Raw genomic sequence first — 26,732 nt, 5'->3', positions numbered from 1 at the left:
TCACTCGATGTGAGTTGTTGAATAACAATGTGAAAATAAAGTAACTCGCAGAAAGGAGCTTTACAAGTAATGCATGCTGGCACGTATGAAAACCATGAGGCATTCAGGAATGACTTGTGCAAACTGAGCAATTGACACAGAAAGCTGACATTAGTTAACTTTTGGAGCAGCTATCAAAAGGGATGAGGTCACCTAGCCAATATGGCTCCACTTATCTATTCTTTATCAGGACAGCTGCTAAAAATAGTCTTTCATTTGAAACCAGTGTGGCGTGAGAAATAATAGCTTATACTTGGGCGACAGCTGTCTGGAGATATTTTTATTCACACAGTTTATTTAAACATCCTATTAAACAAGCAATGGCTAAGTTTCTGGTGGAGATGACATCAGTCCAAAAACCACAGTCTCCAAACTGTTTGTACAGGGGAAGTTACTTTGTACAACAGAATTATTGTTTAATGTATATGGTGGAGCTTTATTGTCTTTCATTACACTGATAGGTATCCAAGAAACCTTCTAACTTTAACACAGATCATAAACATGTTTATCTCTGAAAATAATTTCCATTTGTTGAATACATTACGTCCTATACCTTGTTACTAAGATCAATAACATATGTAAGTTGCATACAGTTACGCAACAGTAACATGAATAAAATACAGACATGTAGCCAAGGTTACATTCCAATGTCAACATCTCATCTCACTACATATATTGTGATAATATATAATATATATAATAATACTTATTATAGCAATAATAATAAGTTACAACATGTTAGTATAATACAGGTTACATATATTATAATAATAATAATAGTAACAACAACAACAACAATTATACAATGCAAATACAACAGTAATGCCAATAAATGTGCAACTCATGCAAATAAAAAAACCTGTGTACATAAACAAATTTTGTTTTGTTATTTGTTAATACTACAAATATGTAAATACATCATTTTCATTAAATGCACAGTAGTGGATTGTTCAAAATAAAAATTGAAAAGACATATTGGCCCTCTACATGCATCACACTTGTACAAGAAAGTGAGCACTGTCAACTCGACTTTAACATGCGGTGTGATAGGCAACAGAGTCGGCATAATTTCACCTCGTCGAGTGTGTGTGAAAATATTTTGGAACAATTTTACAGTCAGTCAACATACGGCGATGTTTATTGTGTGTTCGAGGAAGACCAAGGGGAAAACAGAAAGAATAAACATTACACAAAAAAGTGAGAATGGCGACATTCTATATATACTGCTTGATGCGAGTCAAAAGCAGCAACTGTGTACATCTACATGTTGCAAGAACAATGAGGGAGTATCTGCAGCACGGAGAAGCAGAGGGCAATAATAATAATAAAAATGCAATGCATACAAACTTAAAACTGGATATGTAAAAGAAACTTCCTTTTATATTTAATAATACTAATAATATTTAAGTACGTACACCATTTTCATTAAATCCACAAGGGTGGGTTTTATAAAACAAGATTTTAAAATACATGCTGCCTCCCAAATGTACCTGGACTGCCGAGCATACTATAGGGGAAGGCGGGTTTCTCACCCTGACTTTAGCATGTGGCACAACAGGCAATAGCAACGGCACAATTCTTCCAGTTTCACTTCTTTGTGTGTGTGTAAAAAATTTAGGGACAATTGTAATATCTGTGCACATATGGTGATGCGTATCATGTGTTAGTGGAAGACCAAAGGAAGACATAAAGAAACACCAGACACACAAGTGAGGCTGGTTGCATCCTACCCATATCATTCGATGTGAGTCAGAAGCTGGAACTGTATACAGCCATGTCAGAAGAGGGAAGGGGGACAACTGAAGCACGTGGAAGCAGAGGGCAAGGTCAAAGTATCCAACCTCCCTCTCCCTCTCTGCACAGCATTCAGAAGCAGAGAGAGAGAGAGAGAGAGAGAGAGAGAGAGAGAGCCCTCAATAAATGGGGGAAGACAGCACCTCCAAAATGTGGCTGTGGAGCCGAAAACAAACAACCCAATGTAAAGTGGAAGAACTTCCAGACTGAATTATGAGGGTAACTGAATTTCTTGCAGTGTCTGATGAGGCAGTGGAGTCTAGCTGTTGCTCAAGTGTTAAATTGTAACCAAGTTCAGTATGTAATAGGAAAACTATGTTAGCTTTATTGCTGTACCAATATAACAATGGCAAGCAATGAAGACCTCATGACTTCATCTGTATGTGAAAATCTTGAGATTCCAGTAACTCCACTGTCAGAGAGAGATTTGAAAGAACATGGATTTTTCTAATCTGCCAACATCCAGATTTCTACTACAGTATACAGTTACACATGTGCTAACATTGTCTGTATTACTTTATGTATTTTTTAACAAACCATTTTTCTTCCTCCAGTAAAATTTAACAAAATGGAGTTACGAGGTTTTCATTGCCTGCCATCAATGTTTTTATTAGAATGTACACCATATGACAAATTACAGACGGAAAAGTCCAAGACTTAATCTTCTGTTCTGTCAGAGGATGTTTCACGTTTTACCCCTAGCAATGGTTTGCCTTTGTGAACTGGCTAAGTAAATCATTTGAAAGGTGGAAGGAAGGCAAGGGTGTACCTGCTACAGCAGGACCGCAGCTAGGAAAGAACTACAGCGTTCAAAGCAATCTTCAACCTGATGACATTCAAGTTGATGACAGTCTCACTACACATACAAGGGACAATTAGTAATGAAAGAGAAAAACTGATTAAAAATGAAACAGTTTATGGGAGGAGTTTTGTACATTAATAATTTTAGGCTGGTATCACTACGACGAGCTAAAAACAGTTGAAGGATAAAAACTTGTTTGTTTATAACTTGTTTGTTTATAACTTCGATATTGCACGGTGTGTCTTCTTGAAGTTTTCACAGTAGTCTAACAACATTCAGTAATTGAATTTTTGCTTTCCGAAGGTGAAAATCTGGCTAAAATCTTTTCTTGGACGATTTTACAGTACAATGAATGTTGTACAAACTATGGATATACTTATAAAGTGCGGAGCAGTTAAAAAATGATTTAACCTCAATGACTGATGAGCAACATCCTGGCTGGTCAGTTGAAGTATCAACCCCCTTCACTCGAAAGTTGCATTGATGACATTATTCGAGAAGACCAAAGTATTAGAGTTGAACGTATAGCAAAGACAGTTCCAATAAGTGTTGGCACAGTTCATAACCTTGTCAGAAACAAGCTCAATTACAGCAAAACAAGCACAAGATGGCTCCAAAAAGAGTTAATCCCAAAACACGAGGAAACAAGACTTAAAGTGTGTACAGACTCGATAGAATGCTATGGAAGGGAAGGTGACTGATTTCTAAACGAGATTTTTAATGTGTGATGAAACTTGGGTTCACTCGAGGAGGCATTATGTGGAAAAAAGTTCAGCAACAACGATGTGGTCAAAACATTTGTGGAATGTGGCTCAAACAACAAGACAGACTTCTTTGCAACAGGTGCAAAAAATAACTAGTTCATTGCCGGGACTAGTGTATTAATATTGGTGGGGATTATGTTGAGAAGTACTAAAAGTCTTATTTTGTACAAACATACAGCTTCTTTTTTATAATAATATGGCTCTTTAATTATTTAATTCCCTCCTAATTGAGTTAATGCAAAACCCTTCTTTTTTTGTGGTCTTGTAGCTATGATGTGGGTAGGAATTTCTTTACAGACTGATTATGAAACGATATGTTAATTTTGTGGAAACACCTGAAATATTTGTGACCGTAGACTCATCCAGCATATACTATTGGTGAAAAGTCCTCAGGTTTCCAGGCAGATGGCAGCATTAAATTATCGCGACATTTCGAAGAATGTCATACTTGTCACCTTTGGCTCCTGGGGTTGCAAATCTTTGCAGAGAACACTGAGGAGGTGGCCCTTCAAACTACCTACCAAAAACCCGAGCACTACTTCTGATATGTTGACAATGTTTTTGTGGTGCGGGAGCATGGCAAGTTTCATTCTCTATGGAAAAAGAGGAGAATGGTTGTCTCCCTTTCTTGACATGCTAATCAACAGGAAGGCAGATGGCACACTAGGTCATGGAGCATATAAGAAGATGACCCATGCAGACCTTTACCCATACACAACAAGGTGCTACCATCCAGCATTATGGCAGATTGTACTGACCACAGTTGTACATAGAATGCAGGTCATGTGTGATAAACGAAGCTTCCCAGCCGAAGGCAGTATTTCACAAATATGGGTTCAGAGAAGCACAGATTAGTAGCGCAGTTGATAAAAGATGAAGCAAACTGGGAAGAGGAGAAAGAAGAGAAGATACTCACTTTACTTCATAACTTGGGGGCCTCTCTCGGTGCAACCTAAAAACTGTCTTATGACCACTGCGTAAGATGAAAGAGTGCTTTGGCTCTGTGGAAGACCCACTATAGCTGAATGTGGCTGGGGTATACAACATCTCTTGTGAATGTGGCCACCAATACATTGGACAAACGGTCTGTATCTCGTTTCAAAATATTAATTGGAACACCAACATCATGTAAATAGCAATTAGTTATCCAAACATTTATTATTGTGTGTTTACCAGTGTTTTAAAGAATGGTTTGTTTACTGTTTGTTTAATGTTGAGTGTACAGGTTAGTCATGATGTGGTCCAGTGATTGTCTATGGATGTAGTATGTGGCAGGAAACAGTTGCCAGGAGAAGTCCGCGATAGTACTGTCAAGAACATCCCTGCATGTTATTCTATTGAAATACTATTAATTTTGTAATTAAATAAGTAGAGTCTGTATTGAGACTATGTATCAAGATTATGATGAAGTATTAACTAACTGTACATGAAGTTTGGTTTTGGAAGTGGTCTGCAATTGTATGCTAACATGATTTCACTGACTCAAATAAATCTGCTAGAGAGAAAAAGTTATTGGAAACATTTGAATTGGAATAGTTATTTAACCTTACTGGAAACATCTGAATTGGAATACTCATTTAATCTCTTAATTTCCTGTACGGACATTAAGATATTCGAGATTTACAGTATGTGGAATTTTCGTAACGTAATGACAGTCAGTGCAATAGCATCTTTGGCAAAGGTAAATTCTGACTGGAGTGATTTCCTCTGTGATTTTGATGTTACCAGTTTTTCAAGTTACAAAAGATCTTGATATTCTCTTCCTACTGGTATAAACAAGCTGCATCAGAATAAATGTTAAGAGGAATATACATATTCAAATTATATTATGTAACAAGAGAAAGGCAAAAGACTTTTCGGTGAATTGTGGTATTGTTATTGGCGAAATGGTCATCAGCTTAAAAGAAAGCTATATATAGAGCCTCATCAATTGCAACATAACGAAAATTCACTACCCAATTTAGTGGCAACACTACAAGGCCTGTATCACTAGTTCACAAAGAAAAATCAGTGACAGCAAAGTACACCACACAGGAAGGCCACACTTTTGACTTAGCATTATAAGGGAATCCGTGGAAACAAGGATTCACAATAATCCAGGCAATAGCGACAAATGATACCAACTTAGTTTGGCACAAAATCCTGCATTAGCGACTATATGACAAGAACTTACTCAGCACACAAGACATATTCAGAATGCCAAAGAGGGCACACCGCTAGTGTAAATATTCTGACATCTGCATATCTTGACACCTCGGTATGAGATGGTGATTATGGTAATCTTTGAAATGTTGTGCTATTTTAACACTGTCTCCCGGGTGGAAACCTGAGACTTTTTCTCAAACTGAAATATTATAAGTTACAAGAAACTTAGTATCTTTCCAAGATATTCCTCTGTCTGTGAGGCAAGCAGACACGGAACTCCGAAACATGTGCCCTATGCAGAGGGAGAATCCTTCAGGGAAGTACACTGAGGAAGCAGCCAATTCTCATTTGTGAGACATTGCAGGACATACCGAGGTAAAGATGGTTTAAATCTGACAGTTTCATAAAAGAGCTATTGACAGTAAGTCTCACAGTGACGTTTGCCTTCTGTAGCAATGATCTGAGAACACCAGCAAAGTTGCTGGCAGCCGAATCTGACGTACTCTGTTCAAATACGGGCGATGAAACATTTTCATCATCAGAATTCGAACAGAAAGGAGGAAAAAGGCAGTCACATTCAGTTCCTGACCACCATATCACATGCCGCACTGCCCGAAGAGCAAGGCCATGTAACGCTGAACTACACATGCATTCGTTACACTCGCCTACACCACAGGATAAATTTGAAACAATACAAGAGATTCACATTCTGCAAGAAAACATTTCACTGTCCACGAAAAAGGAAACGCTTCCCACCCGGATGGCTGAATGACACCTCTCAGGCCTCTGTGCTGGCAATGCCTCTAGGCTTCACAGAAAAATTGGAGAGGAGCTACTTGCTACTTGCACAACTCTGCTGCGAACTACCGATTAATCTTCGAAACTATTTATCATTTCTGCCCATTTTGCTAAGGAGATTTTTCTATATGTGAAGAACAATAACACTGTATTAAGGACAGAATGTGTGAGCTCTGGTGTTGTACAATTTGACACTGCCATGCTTTCTGTGAAGCCAGCACGAGTGCTGCAATGTGGAGGCGTCGCCCGCCCGCCGAGGAGTTGTCCGTGTGCCCTGGCTAACCTGCTCTCGAATTACTGTATGTTTCCCACCCGGCAACAGGCAACGCATTCTTTTTGTAACAAAAATAATTTTGAATATATGCTCAAAACTTCAAACTGCTATATTGCTTCAGACACAGAATTGAAAAACTGTATGGGGATTGGCAGCTTCCTAGCAACAGAAGAATATTACAAATTTATACCACAGACTAATGTACTCCACAAAAATACACAGTTCTCAAACAGCATGATACACAATTCATTATTATTAGAGTATGTAAAGTAAGTGAAAAATACTCTAAAAATATACATATATTTCTACAAATATTTAATTACATCATTTACAAAATAAAGGAATGCCTCCTGCAGTCTTTTGGAGAGATTAGGAAACTGACAAGACCATTTTATTATAAACCATTGCTCATACAGGAAACCACATATAATTCCCTTCATCCTAAAGATACATCTGCTGTTTACATTAACTAATTTTCAAATTACTAGCAGAGAGATGGACAGAAAATGGGCAGAATGTGCATTTTCCTCTCCCAACAATGCAGACTGTTGCGCACATTATCTCTTGTTAATCGAGGTACTTTTTTAATACCAACTTTTGCAACACACTCAAGCAGTGAACAGTTTGTGCGTAAGTAACCAGGCACAAGCCATAAATATTAGTTACATAGATGAGGTCTTCTGTCTTTGAACAAAGCACTAAATTTTGTCTCTCTCTAAAAAAATCACACGAACACTCTAGAATTTTTGGATAGTGGTCCAACTGGCAACAGAAGGCCAGGGTATCACGTAGGGGCCTCCATAAACTCTTACTAATCTGTCTTTCCATGTTACAAACTCTTTCAGTTTGCTCTTACAATATATCCCATTTCATTTGCTATCCCTGCATTCATCATTATTGTTAATAATAATATGTGGACACTAGTGCCAAAGGACTGAAACAGAGGTGATTTAATACATTTACTTACATATGGAGCAATTTGTGTCATCAACAACCCATTTGTATAAAAAAATATGTATTGCAAAAGAGAGATCTGAGTTCTATAATAGCATGTGAAGAGTAAACAGCATCCACTGCCTTCAGAACTAATTCTAATATGAATAAAATACACATTCTGCAGGCAGTAAAAATATAATCACTGCTCGTTAGTCCTCATCCAGTCCTCGCCATGGCAAAGTCAAAGAACATTCCAAAGGTAAACTGATTGTGAACAACAGTGCACAGCTTACAGCAAAGTGTCTGTAAAAATAAAATCTGCCAAAACATGCAACCCAATCAATTAATTTTCATCAAAGATAAATGAAGACAGTTAATTGTAAACAGATATCCAACATTTGCATATCATACATTTATTAAAGAACTAAATATGCAGCAATTGTATCAATTACACGTGTGACAGCGAGAAAATGTAGTTCACATTTCAATCATCCTCCAACTAGCAGAAAATTCATTTTTGACAACACACAGACTGCCACATATTTTCTTCCTTATTCACCATTTGCACACGAAAAAATAACAAAGCTGACTACCTGACAGTAAATGTTTCAAATGTACTCTTTCCATTGAATGTTGTGCATATATATCAATATCATTCATTCACTATGTCTGTGGTCTTCTGAACCAGTATACTGCATGAGCAATCTTTTAAATCTAAATAACTATGCTAATGGAAGACGGTGGATCAATTAGTTACATAAGTACATGACACAACACCACACCTTCACCAACCCGAACACTGCCTGCTGACAGAAGAGTATGCCTGTGCCACCTGATGGCAGAACCGTGCAAAAAACCTCCATCCCACTCTCGTCACCAGGCACTGATGTACAAAACGTAACAAGGTTATTCCTACTAACTACACCAGTTTCTCACTTTTATCTCCCACATGCAGAAATAATTACATCATCTATGATGTTTTATATCAACATCTCCAACAACAACATTAAATTAGTACAAGCAATATGTATGTAGGATCACCCCCTCCCCCCTACCTTCCCAGAAACACATATGAAATGCTAAAATCTAAGAAACAGATTCTGAAAATAAGTTTATGCTTAGATATATTATCAAAAGAGTTGATATATACAAAACAGTATACATATAGCAAAAATACGACTGTTACATTGAAACAGTCATGGTGTAAGTAATATATTTAAATTTTGTTTTTGTATATAACAAAATTTAACATGTAAATGTACATCGGATTAAAAAGTAATTAATTACTGTGATTCTGGGTGTTTAGAAGTACTGTAGAGAGAAAAAAAGTCTTTGAGTCTAAACATGATTCCATATAAGAGTTTTGTGGAAGTGAAAGTAGGAAATGAAAACTTTTAAAGCACATTTCATTTCAGGAAGCCACTGTAGTCAGGATTACAGATTAAACAGAGTGTACAAAATATATAGTCACACAAATATATTGTTTATATATCAAATATGGGCAGGTTAAGTATCTATGCCTCATTTTCATTTTCTGCTACAGACGGTCTCAGAGATTCTTCACTCAAAAGGAGCTCTAAATAAATTCTGCCTCAATAAAACTGTAGAACCTCCAAAACACAGTCAGAGCTCTTCATTAGGCACTAGAGTTGTAGACATATTCAATTTTGTGCAGCAGTGAGAGACTGCACCGAGATTCTGTTTTTGGGCAAGTGTCTGGATAAAACAGCTCCCACCTTACGTGGAGTGCGCACAGGAAAAGGATATTTTGGGGAAAAGAGAGAATGCTGTAGAGGTGGTGAAGCGGCCCTACAGAGGGGTGGTGGACGGTGGTGCCGGCGGGCCCGTGCCCATCACACTCTGTATGCGAACTGCGGCCTCCTGGGACAGCGCCGCCTCGCGCAGTACCTGGAAAAAACACATGTGTGGCAGAACTTAGCGCAACAGATTACCACAGGGTCACAGCCCAGAACAGCGGAGTCACGACTGACAAGTTTTAAACTTGGCAATGAAGATAAAATAATTTGTTATTTACCCACAAAAAGCAGGATTTTGAATAAACATTTGGGAGCTTAAGTGAAATCAATTCCTGTTCAGTGCTATTTGCCTTAATAGCTTACAGTGAAAAATATATGCAGAATATACAGGGTGCATGGCAACATGACTTTCTGATATCAAAACACAATAAAATCCATTTTATGAATTGAGGGGGTAACATAACACTTTGCTTAAAACTTCTGGGCTGATAGGCCGTGGTAGAAGTATAAAACTCTCCCCTGACGTTTCATCTCCAACTGCAGCAGACATCCTTGGAGGTACAGCAGCGAACAGTTCGCTGCTGTATCTCCGAGGATGTCTCCTGCAGTCGGAGACGAAACGTCAGGGGAGAGTTTTATACTTCGACCACGGCCTATCGGCCCGGAAGTTTTAACTGAAGACAATACCGACTGTGAAAGCCTACATTTGATAACACTTTGGGTGAAGTGATGTGTTATTCCCTCCATCTCTCTAACCGACAAAAGAAAGTTGTGACTGTGAACAAGCATTTTGTTATTTTAGTAATTAAGCGTTTCTTTTGGGCCACATACTGTGCAAGAAATTTTGTTTCTTTTGTGCTTGCCAAGAGAGTGAAAATGGATACAGCATATCCGCCAGGCAGGGCTGATGGGCATCTGGATTCCTGCACACAGAGACAGCTGCTCATCACAAAAATGCCACCCCACCTCGGAGATTCACTGCAGACCACAGAACTTCGACACGCATGACAATGGTCGTGACGTCATTCATCGAGGGAGACTCTTAGGAGACAGACCGAGCTAAATGACAGAGGCAAATATGTACTGTGAGCTTCATTAAAGCTTTGCTGTCGTAAAATCTAACACGAAATGTAATAAAGTAGGTGAAATACATATGCGATAAAGAAGTTGCAGGTGAATTTATTTTGTAGTGACTACTGTACGAGCTTTTCAGCTGGGATGGACTTGGCATCTTCGAGAATGGAGTTGTTGCCTCAAGACAGAGCAACATGATCCAATCAAACAGTTAATACAGATAAGTAATGGTGATCACAAACACTCGAGTCCACTTCATACGACACCTGAACAACGGTAAGTGCATTACTTTCCAGAATCAGAAGTTTTGATTTTTTTTTAATAATACAGGTATGAATCTAATGGTTTGTTTTATAATTTTGAAAATCTATCAGGTAGGTGGTGCCCCCCATTGGCCAGGTGTGGCTACATAACTTCCTTGTTTGACACGGGCACCATTCAGGCAGTTGTAGCAGGGCGGGAGCAGTCTCATTTGACAGATGACAGGGTTGTCCTCTTGCAGGTCAGTCACCATCACACACTGGAACAGTAAGAAGTGTGCATTTGCCACCGAGGTCTATTTTTCGAATGGACAATCTGTGATCGCAAGGAAGCGCACCTTCCGAAATCACCTCAATGTAGCCCTGTTAGGCCATGTCCCAAACTGGAAATCAATTATTACACGGGTTACTACATTCGAGTACGGCAAGACAAAGAACTGCGGTCCCTCGTCTTGTCAGATCATGTGAGAACACTGAGGCAATGAGCTCCAATCTTGCAATCCTCATGGTGTTCTGCATGCAGACATCATCTGCCCCCGGACTTTCCTGTCACTCACTGAGCCGAATTCTTCACGCTGCCCTTCATTACCATCCGTACAGGTTGGCGATTATGAAGGAACTCTCCAAATGTGACTTCAGTTCTTGGAAGAATGAATGTGAGGCACTTCTCAAAAATGTTCATGAGGATGCTTCTCGTGCTGGAGTTGGCAGTCGCGTGTGTGTGTGTGTGCGTGAGCGCGCGCGCGAGAGCGCGTGCGCTGAAAGCTATAAGTGAGTGTCTTTTAATTGTGCCTGTCTGCAACTTGGTGTGGCTTCATTGCAGTAAATAGCAATGTCTTTTCCTACGTTGTTGATATTCCTACCTAAAGTTTCCACTGTTTGGTTAAATGAAGGAGAATATGTTAAGAGATGGTTCAGACTACATAAACACAATGGAAGAGGTGAAAAATGAATTCATAGTTCCACCAATTACTAGATCAAAATTTTACAATTCAAAGAACAACAAAATGACTGTAACAGATTAACATTCCCGCTGACTTACTGATGAATGCTGGAGATCAGGTGAAAGAACTATACAAATTTGTGTCTTGAAGGTTTGTAATCTTTGATGATGACTGAAAAACACATTTACATCATACTTCTATAGAATATGACCAATCCTGTCAGAAATGCTACCTGTGTATCGCAAATAGGCTGTAGACTTTGGTGGATTAAATTATTAGGTGACCTCGCATACAGAGATGGAGGTTTTTGGTTAAATTCTACAGACAATCCTGCTCCTTCCTTGGGCAACCAACAGAGGGACAGAGTTAATGTTACCTCACTCATTGGTTATTTATATTCTCAACTGATAACTTCTGACTCTGGTCGTCTCTTGTTGTGTGGAGGTACTAACACCTACTCTGTGTGTGTGTGTGTGTGTGTGTGTGTGTGTGTGTGTGGGGGGGGGGGGGGGGGGGTGCGCGCGCGCTGTCTTTTCCACATGTGATCTGCATATCAAGGCTTGCTTTAAATTTCCTTGCACAGTGTTGAAAATGACAGGGTACGCACTTGTCAAAATACTGGCGATTATTGAATTATGTTCTGTGTATCATGCGAAACTTAACACGTAACTGCACTGCTTTGCAGATGTGGAAAGCAAAGTTGAAACTTTTGTTTCCTTGCTGTCCTTGAAGTTGAACACTGTAAACTGCCTTGCAGATGGGCAGTGTTGCTTTATGAGGGTAACTGAAAAGAATCTGCCACTAAGAAGTGCTACAGAGCCCACAATGTAGCAAGATGTGTTGTTCTGTGTAACAATGTCGGTCTGATATACAATTCTTTCTTCTGATGGTAACTGTTAATCACAGCAAGTAAGAACACGCAAAAGTAAGAAAAATATTTAGCACTTGTATAGCCCTTGGAGAGTGTACAGTTCAGCTCATATTCCTGCTACTAATGTGCAATTACTACAGGAATCAATTCTGTTTGCGAATGTGCACAAGTGCAATGCTTCTATCCACACTCACACAATAACAAATCCGTGTTTCCTTCAGTATGCTTCCTTCTAGTTTCTCGTGGTAGTTAAAATGTTGTAATGGAGCCATTCTCGTATTTTGAAAATGGTCAATGTAAAGTGAGGTCTTATGAAGAATTTACAGCCCTAGAATATCTGTCTGACATTGAAGATGGGTCGGATTTTGTCAGTCTGGATGATAATCTTTTTATAACTGTAAATGATCTGACATCTGCAGAAAGTGATAGCAAGCCTGTGACTATTATGATGAGAATATGTGATTCAAATAATTATTTGGAGGATGATGAACTTCTTGTTGACATCCTGGTAGTACAAGCTTCTGAAACAGACCCAAATATACAGAAAAATTGAACAATTTGGAAAATGCAAAGTGCTTCATTTGTAAAATGAGTATTTTAGATTAAAAGGAAACACCACACTACCCCAATCAATGCTAGAGTTCTCTAAACCATATCAGTTTTTTAATTTTTTTACTGACAAATTAAAGGAAAAACTGCAGATGAAGCTAATCTTTACAGCAGATTAGATAATAAACTAAATATTAGATCATCTGGAAATACTGTTATTTGCCTTGTATGCAGAATTCCAAGAGACCAGAATTCTACAAGATCCATTTTGACAGAAATTATACCTCTATTGATCCAGTTGTATACCTATTCAAGATAAAGATTCTGTATGCAGGAATGACCCAAAGTAATGGAAGACCAAACTATAAATTTCAAAATAAACAAGAGTTGAAGAAAGAGTACTTGGGTATTCTGAGTAATACATTAATACCATTGACAAACTGGACATTTCCTCTGTTTTGAATAGAGACAACAGCATTATCTGATTTCTGTCTACTTTTGCGAGTAAGCTGCAAAAAATCTGAAGGGAAAAGATTGACTAAAAGAAGAGAGACTGCAGAATGGTACCATGTCCTATTTATTAGATAGCAACATTGGCAGATACCACGGAAATAGTAGATTCACGTGGTGGTATTTACAGTTATTTTTCCATCTGATTGGTATAATTGCAATAAGTTCATGGATTCTCAACAGAAGGATAATTACTGAGGAAAGAGCAGCAGCGTTGCTAATGAACCTGAAGAACTGAACTGACTCAAACATTCTGCCAGATTGGCCCAAGAGCAAAAAAGTGAGGTAGACCAGCTAACACAGATCAATAGAGATCAACAGGCTTACATATAAGGAATCATCATTACTTGCAAAGGATGTAAGGTCAGATGCCTTTAATGATCGAACAGTGTGGAATGAGAACAAAACAATGTGCAAATGCCCAAACTGCAAATGCTATACCACAGTGAGAAGCGTTAAGTAAACTTACGTTCAAATAAAGACAAAAACTACTTTCCTACTCTCCATAGTACACTATGTGATCAAAAGTATCCAGACACCCCCCAAAACATACATTTTCATATTAGGTGCACTGTGCTGCCACCTACTGCCAGGTACTCCATATCAGCGACCTCAGTAGTCATTAGACATCGTGAGAGAGCAGAATGGGGCGCTCCGTGGAACTCGCGGACTTCGACCGTGGTCAGGTGACTGGGTGTCACTTGCGTCATACATCTGTATGTGAGATTTCCACACTCCTAAACATCCCTAGGTCCAACATTTCTGATGTGATAGTGAAGTGGAAATGTGAAGGGACACGTACAGCACAAAAGCGTACAGACCAACCTGGTCTGTTGACTGACAGAGACTGCCGACAGTTGAAGAGGGTCGTAATGTGTAATAGGCAGACATCTATCCAGACCATCACACAGGAATTCCAAACTGCATCAGGATCCACTGCAAGTACTATGACAGTTAGGCGGGAGGTGAGAAAACTTGGATTTCATGGTCGAGCGGCTGCTCACAAGCCACACATCAAGCCAGTAAATGCCAAATGACGCCTCGCTTGGTGTAAGGAACGTAAACATTGGACAATTGAACGGTGGAAAAATGTTGTGTGGAGTGACAAATCACGGTACACAATATGGCGATCCGATGGCAGGGTGCGGGTACGGCAAATGGCTAGTGAATGTCATCTGCCAGCATGTGTAGTGCCAACAGTAAAACTCAGAGGCGGTGGTGTAATGTTGTGGTCATACTTTTCATGGAGGGGCTTGCACCCCTTGTTGTTTTGCGTGGCACTATCACAACACAGGTCTACATTGATGTTTTACACATCTTCTTGCTTCCCACTGCTGAAGAGCCATTCGGGGATGGAGATTGCATCTTTCAATGTGATTGAGCACCTGTTCATAACGCACGGCCTGTGGCGGAGTGGTTACACGACAATAGCATCCCTGTAATGGATTGGTCTGCACAGAGTCCTGACCTGAATCCTATAGAACACCTTTGGGATGTTTTGGAATGCCGCCTTTGTGCCAGGCCTCACCGAGAGACATCAATATCTCTCCTCAGTGCAGCACTCTGTGAAGAATGGGCTGCTATTCCCAAAGAAACCTTCCAGCACCTGACTGGAGCTGTCATCAAGGCTAAGGGTGGGCCAACACCATACTGAATTCCAGCATTACCGATGGAGGGTGCCACGAACTTCTACGTCATTTTCAGCCAGGTGTCTGGATAATTTTGATCACATAGTGTAGACGAATGGAAATACTAGTTGAAGCCGACCTCGGGGAAGATAAATTTTGGATTCTGTAGCAATGTTGGAACGCGTGAGACAATACTACAACTTATCTTAGAAGATAGATTAAGGAAAGGCAAACCTACGTTTCTAGCATTTGTAAACTTAGAGAAAGCTTTTGACAATGTTGACTGGAATACTCTCTTTCAAATTCTAAAAGTGTCAGTGGTCAAATACAGGGAGCAAAAGGCTATTCACAATTTTGTACAGGAACAAAATGGTAGTTATAGGTGTCGAGGGGAATGAAAGGGAATCAGTGGTTGGAAAGGGAGCGAGACAGGGTTCTTGCCTATCTCCGATGTTATTCAATCTGTATATTGAGCAAGCAGTACAGGAAACAAAAGAAAAATCCAGAGTAGGAATTAAAATCTATGAAGAACAAATAAAACCTTTGAGGTTTGCTGATGACATTGTAATTCTGTTAGAGACAGCAAAGGATCTGGAAAAGCACTTGGATGGGATGGGCAGCGTCTTGAAAGGAGGATATAAGATGAACATCAACAAAAGCAAAATGGGGATAATGGAATGTAGTCGAATTAAATTGGGTGATGCTGAGTGAATTAGATTAGGAAATGAGACGCTTAAAGTAGTAAGCAAGTTTTGCTATTTGGGGAGCAAAGTAACTGATGATGGTCAAAGTAGAGAGGATATAAAATGTAGACTGGCAATGGCAAGGAAAGCGTTTCTGAAGAAGAAAAATTTGTTAACATCGAGTATAGATTTAAGTGTCAGGAAGTCGTTTCTGAAAGTATTTGTATGGAGTAGCCACATATGGAAGTGAAACACAGACAATAAATACTTCAGGCAAGAAGAGAATAGAAGCTTTCAAAATTTGGTGCTACAGAAGAATGCTGAATATTAGATGGGTAGATCATGGAATTAATGAGGAGGTACTGAATAAAATGGGGAGAAAAGAAATTTGTGGTACAATTTGATTAAAAGAAGGGATCATTTGATAGAAACATTCTGAGGCATCAAGGGATCACTAATTTAGTACTGGAGGGCAGCGTGGAGAGTAAAAATCGTAGAGGGAGACCAAGAGATGAATACACTAAGCAGATTCAGAAGGATGCAGGTTGCAGTAGTTACTTGGAGATGAGGAAGCTTGCACAGGACAGAGCAGCATGGAGAGCTGTATCAAACCAATCTCTGGACTGAAGTCTGCCCCGTCAGCGTGGCGGAATGCCACGCCAAGGGGCCTGGGTTCGATTCCCAGCTGGGGCAGGAGATTTTGCCCGCTCAGGTACTGGGTGTTGTGTTGTCCTCATCATCATTTTATAACCATCTCCGAAGCGCAAGTCACCCAATGTGGTGTCGAATGCAGTAAGTACATGCCCTCGGTGGCCGAACTTCCCCGAATGGGGGACTCCTGGCCCACAATGCTGTACACTCATTTCCATTTCTGGACCAAAGACCACAACACAAATATTACTGATGTTTAAAACTTTACCATCACTGAGATGACAAACTGATAAAATGTTTTTACCCAATTATTAGTAAAAAACTATAAAAAGACAACCTGTATACCCCACACCAAACAAATACAAAAAATACCAGTTATTCAGAACTAAAATACAGATGTCGAGCAAATGAGTCACCTGATTTTGATGGAATGCCAATTTGATTTTACAAAGAGTGTTCTATGGCACTGCCCCCTTACTTAGTTCATATTTATCATGAATCTCTCATCCAGCACAAAGTTCCAAGTGACTGGAAAGAAAAGCAGGTGACTCCTGTATATAAGAAGAGTAAAAGAACGGACCTGCAAAATTACAGACCAGTACCCCTCCTTCAATTTCCTGCAGTATCTTTGAACATATTCTCAGTTTCAATATAATAAACTTTTTTGAGACTTCATGTGCATCAATCAGCGTGGTTTTAGAAAGCATAGCTGGTGAGGAACACAGGTTTCCCTTTACTCACATGACATACTGTGAACTATGGACGAGGGGCAGCTGTTCTTGATTCAAATTCTGGAATATTTACTTTGTCTTCTGTAGTGAAGGAATTTTGGAAGGCCGTGTTTAGTAACTCTGCTTTGGTAGCACTGTCGGCAGATAGTATTTCCATTGCTATTGCACAGAGAAGCACAGACTGTGCCCCACCACTAGCATACTAAACATATGTCCAGTCATACTGTGGCAGCCACTGCGCTCCCGCAGCTGCCCCCAGTACAGGCCTACACCTCTCCCCACTACTCACCAGGAGGTGCAGGTCGATGTCGCCCAACGCCTGCGCCAGCCAGCTGGGAGTCGCCGTCCCGCCCGTATCTACTCCGCCCCCGGCCGCCGCCTTCCTCTTGCGCCGCCCCGGCACCCCCGCACCGCCACCCGCCGTCACCAACAGCGCCAGGTGCGTTACCACGAGGGCGAGTGCAGCCGCACGTGCCTCCAGCAGGCGTGCGTCGATCGGCGGGTAAACAGCACGCACCACGTCGTCCACCCGCGGAGAGATACGACGTGCCACCTGCCAGCAGAAGCTGTGTAGTAAATGCCGGCAAATTGACAGATTAAATCGCATGCAACAGCTGAGAAATGCCACAATTACCACATCTAACAACAGAAAAACCAGGATGGATGAGGAACGTCCTATCCGCTATCCTCCCCACCCCTCACATAATGGTATTCTCCTGCCACACAAATCTATATAATGTTGTTGTTGTCTTCAGTCTTGAGACTGGTTTGATGCAGCTCTCCATGCTACTCTATCCTGTGCAAGCTCCTTCATCTCCCAGTACCTACTGCAACCTACATCCTTCTGAATCTGCTTAGCGTATTCATTTCTTGGTCTCCCTCTACAATTTTTACCCTCCACGCTGCCCTCCAGTACTAAAGTGGTGATCCCTCGATGCTTCAGAACATGTTCTACCAACCGATCCCTTCTTCTAGTCAAGTTGTGCCACAAACCTCTCTTCTCCCCAATTCTATTCAATACCTCCTCATTAGTTATGTGATCTACCCATCTAATCTTCAGCATTCTTCTGTAGCATCACATTTTGAAAGTTTCTATTCTCTTCTTGTCTAAACTATTTATCGTCCACGTTTCGCTTCCGTACATGGCTACACTCCATACGAATACTTTCAGAACGACTTCCTGACACTTAAATCTATACTCGACGTTGACAAATTTCTCTTCTTCAGAAACGCTTTCCTTGCCATTGCCAGTCTACATTTTATATCCTCTCTACTTCGACCATCATCATCCGTTATTTTGCTCCCCAAATAGCAAAACTCCTTTACTACTTTAAGTGTCTCATTTCCTAATCTAATTCCCTCAGCATCACCCGACGTAATTCGACTACATCCCATTATCCTCGTTTTGCTTTTGTTGATGTTCATCTTATGTCCTCCTTTCAAGACGCTGTCCATTCCATTCAACTACTCTTCCAAGTCCTTTGCTGTCTCTGACAGAATTACAATGTCATCGGCAAACCTCAAAGTTTTTATTTCTTCTCCATGGATTTTAATACCTACTCCGAATTTTTCTTTTGTTTCCTTTACTGCTTGCTCAATATACAGATTGAATAGCACCGGGGAGAGGCTACAACCCTGTCTCACTCCCTTCCCAAACACTGCTTCCCTTTCCTGTCCCTTAATTCTTATAACTGCCATCTGATTTCTGTACAAATTGTAAATAGTCTTTTGCTCCCTGTATTTCACCCCTGCCACCTTCAGAATTTGAAAGAGAGTACTCCAGTTAACATTGTCAAAAGCTTTCTCCAAGCCTACAAATGCTAGAAATGTAGGTTTGCCTTTCCCTAATCTTTCTTCGAAGATAAGTTGTAGGGTCAGTATTGCTTCACGTGTTCCAACATTTCTACGGAATCCAAACTGATCTTCCCCGAGGTCGGCTTCTACCAGTTTTTCCATTCGTCTGTAAAGAATTTGCGTTAGTATTTTGCAGCTATGACTTATTAAACTGATAGTTCGGTAATTTTCACATCTGTCTTCACCTGCTTTCTTTGGGATTGGAATTATTATATTCTTCTTGAAGTCTGAGGATATTTTGCCTGTCTCATATATCTTGCTCACCAGATGGTAGAGTTTTGTCAGAACTGGCTCTCCCAAGGCTGTCAGTAGTACTAATGGAATGTTGTCTACTCCCGGGGCCTTGTTTCGAATCAGGTCTTTCAGTGCTCTGTCAAACTCTTCACGCAGTATCTTATCTCCCATTTCGTCTTTGTCTACATCCTCTTCCATTTCCATAATATTGTCCTCAAGTACATGGCCCTTGTATAGACCCTCTATATACTCCTTCCACCTTTCTGCATTCCCTTCTTTGCTTAGAACTGGGTTTCCATCTGAGCTCATGATATTCATACAAGCGGTTCTCTTTTCTCCAAAGGTCTCTTTAATTTTCCTGTAGGCAGTATCTATCTTACCCCTTGTGAGATAAGCCTCTACATCCTTAGATTTGACCTCTAGCCATCCCTGCTTAGCCATTTTGCACTTCCTGTCGATCTCATTTTTGAGACGTTTGTATTCCTTTTTGCCTGCTTCATTTACTGCATTTTTATATTTTTTCCTTTCATCAATTAAGTTGAATATTTTTTCTGTTACCCAAGGATTTCTAGTAGCCCTCATCTTTTTACCTACTTCATCCTCTGCTGCGTTCACTACTTCATCTTTCAAAGCTACCCATTCTTCTTCTACTGTATTTCTTTCCCCCATTCCTGTCAATTGTTCCCTTACACTCTCCCTGGAACTCTGTACAACCTCTGGTTTAGTCAGTTTATCCAGGTCCCATCTCCTTAAATTCCCACCTTTTTGCAGTTTCTTCAGTTTTAATCTACAGTTCATAACCAATAGATTGTGGTCAGAGTCCACATGTGCCACTGGAAATGTCTTACAATTTAAAACCGGGTTCCTAAATCTCTGTCTTACCGTTATATAACATGTCTAAAACCTGTCCGTATCTCCAGGCTTCTTCCATGTATACAACCTTCTTTTATGTTTCTGGAACTAAGTGTTAGCTACGATTAAGTTGTGCTCTGTGCAAAATTCTACCAGGCGGCTTCCTCTTTCGTTTCTTCCGCCCAATCCATATGCACCTACTACATTTCCTTCTCTCCCTTTTCCTACTACCGAATTCCAGTCACCCATGACTACTAAATTTTAGTCTCCCTTCACTATCAGAATAATTTCTTTTATCTCATCATACATTTCTTCAATTTCTTCGTCATCTGCAGAGCTAGTTGGCATATAAACTTGTACTACTGTAGTAGGCATGGGCTTTGTGTCTATCTTGGTCACAATAATGTGTTCACTATGCTGTTTGTAGTAGCTTACCCGCACTCCTATTTTTTTATTCATTATTAAACCTACTCCAGCATTACCCCTATTTGATTTTGTATTTATAACCCTGTATTCACCTGACCAAAATTCTTGTTCCTCCTGCCACCGAACTTCACTAATTCCCACTATATCTAACTTCAACCTATCCATTTCCCTTTTTAAATTTTCTAACCTAACTGCCCGATTAAGGGCTCTGACATTCCACACTCCAATCCATAGAAAGCCAGTTTTTCTTTTCCTCCTGATAATGACGTCGTCCTGAGTAGTCCCCGCCCGGAGATCCGAATGGAGGACTATTTTACCTCCGGAATATTTTACCCAAGAGGACGCCATCATCATTTAACCATACAGTAAAGCCGCATGCCCTCGTGAAAAATTACGGCTGTAGTTTCCCCTTGCTTTCAGCCGTTCACAGTACCAGCACAGCAAGGTTGTTTTGGTTAGTGTTACAAGGCAAGATCAGTCAATCATCCAGACTGTCGCCCCTGCAACTACTGAAAAGGCTGCTGCCCCTCTTCTATATAATATTGCCTTCCTTTTCACTCCAGCACTGCACCAATCCCTTGCTTCATTGTTCAAGTCCTTGTAATAGACCAAGATGAATACTTGTCCCATACATCCTCCCATCACCACCACTTACTCTAGTCCGGTCACGAGCATCATGTATACCATCAAAGGCAGGGCTCCCTGTGAAAGCAGTCACGCGATCTACAAGCTACACTGCTACTACTGTGCTGCACTCTACACGGGCACCCGACAAGCTGTCTGTCTGTACGAACGGCTACCGGCAAACTGTGGTTGAGAAAAGGCTGGACCAGCCAGATGCTGAGCAGGCTACCCAACAAAATGTTCTCCATTTTAATGACTGCTTCACAGCCTGTGCCATCCGGACTCTTCCTACCAACACTAGATTTTCTGAATGCACAGGTGGGAACTCTGCCTGCAGTATATCCTACATTTCCGTAACCCTCGAGCCTTGACCCTCTTTAGTCATTGTCCTACGCCCACCTATCCCCTACCCTGTTCACTAGAGGTGGGTCAAACGGTTATTCTAGAGTAACCGTTATAACAGTTCCAGTTATTATTTGATAACCGTTATTTTTAACAGTTATTAATAACTGTCAAGTTATTTTTCGCTAGCGAATACTGAATACTCCGATGGGGCTACAGTTAAATAACGACATAGTTGGAATCCTTCAGTTCAGTTATCAGTGTAACTGCGAGTAGTGCGAAATGGCAGGAATGTCGTATGAATCGTGTCATAACCTTAGCTGATGAACTCTGGGTACATTTTAGTTGATGTCAGAACGATCATTAGTGTTTCATATCATACGTATGTAGGTTATCGGTCGCTAATAGAAATATTATCTTCGCAGCTGCAACAGAAAGTACGCGGAACTTCGTCACAGCACTGTTTAAGTAAAATGTTAACAATGTGCGTTTTTAAGTATGAAGTAATATGTAAACTGAATACTGTAGGTTAAATTCGAAGCTTAATTTCCTGTGCTGCTCACTTAATAGGATAAGTGTAGAGCCTTGTAATACAACAAAAAATATACGTAATGTGACGGATTCATTTACTCCTGTCCTGTACAAGATAGTCCTATTGGGGAAAGTGTGAGTACGCTAATCCAAGTTTTATGTGAGATTTGGAAACTGCTCGATTTCTCCAGCTACAGCATGTTTATAACTTATGACGACATGCAGATCGAAAAGGTTGACAGTGTTACATTCCTGGGACTACAACTCGATAATAAGTTCAGTTGGGAAAGGCATACCACAGAATTTATGAAGCACCTAAACGAGTCTATTTACAGTGAGAATGATGTTAGATGTAGGAGACATAAATATAGAAAAGCTTTCCGCTACACCAACAAAATCTGCAGGAATCCGACACTTCCCTTGAACAATATTGGTCAACCATATACCAAAACACCAGTACCCACAACTGAAAGTATGAAAATTGGAATCAGACATTTCCCTTGACCTACGTAGGTCAACCTCATATGATGATACCAAAACAGCAACACCTACAACTATGAAAATCGGTATCGGTCATTTCTGGTGACCTATATAGGTCCACCACAACTACTGATGCCAAAAAACAACACCTACAACTGCGAGAAATAAAACCAAAACCACAACCCCAACAATCCACAAATCAAACATCCCTACATAAATTAAAACAAATTCAATACTCCATAAATACACACACACACACACACACACACACACACACACACACACAAAACAACTCATAAACACCGTGCCGTAATGACATTCACACACCACAACATCTTTACGTCAGACAGGTGGAATCAGACGCTTCCATTGACCCCTCCTTCTACTCTTTAGATGAATATCTTAACAGAGACTGATAGACCAGCTTAGGTAAAAATTCTGCTATATTTCAATTTTGACAGCACTTGGTCGCAACAGTCATGCTCGAGTATTCTGTGAACGATAAATTTATTAAAAGTGCGTAACTGTGTTTTATTCTGTAAGAGTATCAATTCTGTAAATATTAACAGTTACTGTAATATATTCACATATTTTGACAATCTCCTGACAAATGATGAGGATAATTATTATATTCAAATGTATTATGTTATACTTTCTAACATCATTCGCGATGTCCAGCAGCTATTTCCGAAGAAGTACGAAAATATTTGTTCGCTCCAGTTGCTATCCTTTCTGGAAATAACACCGGGGTCCAAGACTGGAGTCACTGTGTCAGGAACACAGACACACAGTTATTCTGTTACCAGCTTCCATGTTACCTGTAGTGGTAGCCCGATAACTGCCTGAGAACGAGAACTATTGGGCCAATAACGATAACTGCCAGAGGAGAATACCGATCTCTGACAGTTATTTCCATAGTCGCTCGAATTCCTTATGGTAACTCTCCTTGTACTACCCGTCCAAGGTAAATTAACACATAAGGCGGTGGCTCAAGGGAACGACTGTACTTGTTAATGCCTGCACTGCAGCTCCTATCAGCCACTGCTCGGACATTAACTTTATTTAATTGTTTGTGCTAAAAGTAACGAAGGCCCACGAAATAGTACACAGTTCTTATCAACAGATGGCGCGCAGTCTCACAGTTATTCCCATGGCCTATAGAACGCCTTCCAAATGCGCAGTACGATCTTTGGTCAACAGATGACGCGAGGCACTGTTGACACTAGACAGTTATTGAATTAACTGCCAGAATCAGAGGAACGGTTATTGCAGTAACTGTTACTTCTCAGTAACCAGTTATTTCTATCAGTTAAGTTATTTTTTGCCACCTCTACTGTTCACACACCGGCACTACACAGTTCCCTATTCCACCAAGACACCCAGTCTTTTTACTTCTCTCCTTTGTGCTCCCTCCTGTCTAACATCCCAACTGCACCTAGCTGTCCTACCCTCTCCCCAACTCGTACCTGTATGTTCCCACAAGTGGCACTCGACAATCCCCCACCCCTACCCTGACATTCCTTCCCCTCCCTGCCCCAGTCTCACATCCTCCTTACCTCTACCACCCAGATTGCTTCTCCCATCACATATTGTTGCCCACAGCCTGGCCTTGGCAGTCAGAGACTGTAGTCACGTGTGTCTGTTGTCTAACTGCAATTGATGCCTTTTTGGCTGAAAGCTTACTTATTTAATAGACTTTTTGTTGTGCTTATCTGAGACCCAGCATCTCCACCATATGGTGAGTAGAACTCTACCCTTTTCACAATATTAAACAATGGGAAGTCCAGGGTGGAATGTAACAATACCAGAGAAGGAAAGTTGCTACTCACCATATAGCAGAGATGCTGAGTCACGATAGCCACAATTGTGGGAATCTTTTTACTGTGCCTATTGTGACTCAGCATCTCCGCTATATCGTGAGTAGCAACTTTTCTTCTCTGGTATTGTTACTTTTCATAATTTTGTCACAATTACCACTTCTGATCAAATATGCTTGGGTGGCGGGTCCTCTGACTTTGCCGAGTGCTTCGGTTTGCATCAAAACAGTTTCAGTAGCGTGTCGTTCTATACCAAGCCATACAATAGAATATCTTACCAGATATTTTAGCAGACAAAGTACGAGCTGTAGAAGGCAGGCAGACATTAAAACGTAAACAGTTACAACATTGGCTTTGGGTCAGAAAATGGCAAAGTCAATGGTCGTCTGCAGTAAGCACAGAATGGCGCGGGGTCTCCCATTAACAAATGACGGTGACTGGACTGATAGTGCCCAATATTCAGCCGAGCTAGAAGTATCTCCTCGTGATGGGAGGGGCAGAGGTATTTGTCTGAGCTCTCGAGAGTGTTTGATTTCTTGGAGTTTGTTCCCACAGGAGAAGACCACTATTGGTGCAAGAGTGACACAATTTCCTACTTGCGGCAACACAGAGGGACGGAATAGCTAAAAGGCCTAGGTAGTTGGTCTGCACCCTCAGCATCAGCATCTTGTGTAGGTTCTTTACATGAACTACACATATAAACAAACATTTGCACTGTCCCTGTGCATCAAAAATATCATGTTGTTGTTGTTGTTGTTGTTGTGGTCTTCAGTCCTGAGACTGGTTTGATGCAGCTCTCCATGCTACTCTATCCTGTGCAAGCTTCTTCATCTTGCAGTACCTACTGCATTCTACATCCTTCAGAATCTGCTTAGTGTATTCATCTCTTCGTCTCCCTCTACGATTTTTACCCTCCACGCGGCCCTCCAATACTACATTGGTGATCCCTTGATGCCTCAGAACATGTCCTACCAACCGATCCCGTCTTCTGGTCAAGTTGTGCCACAAACTTCTGTTCTCCTCAATCCTATTCAATACTTCCTCATTAGTTACGTGATCTACCCATCTAATCTTCAGCATTCTTCTGTAGCACCACATTTCGAAAGCTTCTATTCTCTTCTTGTCCAAACTATTTATTGTCCATGTTTCACTTCCATACATGGCTACACTCCATACAAATACTTCCAGAAATTACTTCCTGACACTTAAATCTATACTCGATGTTAACAAATTTCTCTTCTTCAGAAAAGCTTTCCTTGCCATTGCCAGTCTACATTTTATATCGTCTCTACTTCGACCATCATCAGTTATTTTGCTCCCCAAATAGCAAAACTCCTTTACTACTTTAAGTGTCTCATTTCCTAATCTAATTCCCTCAGTGTCACCCGACTTAATTCGACTACATTCCATTATCTTCGTTTTGCTTTTGTTGATGTTCATCTTATATCCTCCTTTCAAGACACTGTCCATTCCATTCAACTGCTCTTCCAAGTCTTTTGCTGTCTCTGACTGAATTACAATGTCATCAGCGAACCTCAAAGTTTTATTTCTTCTCCATGGATTTTAATACCTACTCCGAATTTTTCTTTTGTTTCCTTCACTGCTTGCTCAATATACAGATTGAATAACATCGGGGAGAGGCTACAACCCTGTCTCACTCCTTTCCCAACCACTGCTTCCCTTTCATGCCCCTCGACTCTTGTAACTGCCATCTGGTTTCTGTACAAATTGTAAATAGCCTTTTGCTCCCTGTATTTTACCCCTGACACCTTTAGAATTTGAAAGAGAGTATTCCAGTCAACACTGTCAAAAGCTTTCTCTAAGTCTACAAATGCTAGAAACGTAGGTTTGCCTTTCCTTAATCTTTCTTCTAAGGTAAGTCGTAAGGTCAGTATTGCCTCACGTGTTCCAGTGTTTCTACGGAATCCAAACTGATCTTCCCCGAGGTTGGCTTCTTCTAGTTTTTCCATTCGTCTGTAAAGAATTCATGTTAGTATTTTGCAGCTGTGGCTTATTAAACTGATAGTTCGGTAATTTTCACATCTGTCGACACCTGCTTTCTTTGGGATTGGAATTATTACATTCTTCTTGAAGTCTGAGGGTATTTCGCCTGTTTCATACATCTTGCTCACCAGATGGTAGAGTTTTGTCAGGACTGGCTCTCCCAAGGCCGTCAGTAGTTCCAATGGAATGTTGTCTACTCCGGGGGCCTTGTTTCGACTCACGTCTTTCAGCGCTCTGTCAAACTCTTCACGCAGTATCGTATCTCCCATTTCATCTTCATCTACATCCTCTTCCATTTCCATAATATTGTCCTCAAGCACATCGCCCTTGTATAGACCCTCTATATACTCCTTCCACA

General features: G+C 40.6%; 1 protein-coding gene across 4 annotated transcripts in view; it reads right to left on the bottom strand.

Moving 5' to 3' along the window:
* Nucleotides 1-292: 292 nt before the first annotated feature.
* The window catches only part of LOC126427392 (transmembrane protein 98-like), a 76,304-nt gene continuing 49,864 nt past the window's right edge, over nucleotides 293-26,732 (bottom strand). For all 4 annotated transcript variants that reach the window (XM_050089743.1, XM_050089744.1, XM_050089746.1 and 1 more), the window contains 2 exons: nucleotides 17,500-17,763; nucleotides 293-9,460 (listed from right to left, as the gene is read on the bottom strand). In XM_050089743.1, the coding sequence (XP_049945700.1) occupies nucleotides 9,362-9,460; nucleotides 17,500-17,763 (363 nt within the window). In that variant the 3' untranslated portion in view covers nucleotides 293-9,361. The remainder of the gene's footprint in view (nucleotides 9,461-17,499; nucleotides 17,764-26,732) is intronic.

The sequence above is a fragment of the Schistocerca serialis genome, chromosome 11, assembly GCF_023864345.2.
Source record: "Schistocerca serialis cubense isolate TAMUIC-IGC-003099 chromosome 11, iqSchSeri2.2, whole genome shotgun sequence".
Lineage (NCBI taxonomy): Eukaryota > Metazoa > Arthropoda > Insecta > Orthoptera > Acrididae > Schistocerca > Schistocerca serialis.
The sequence above is the reverse complement of the archived record's forward strand: the minus strand, read 5'-3'. Positions and strand labels throughout refer to the sequence as shown.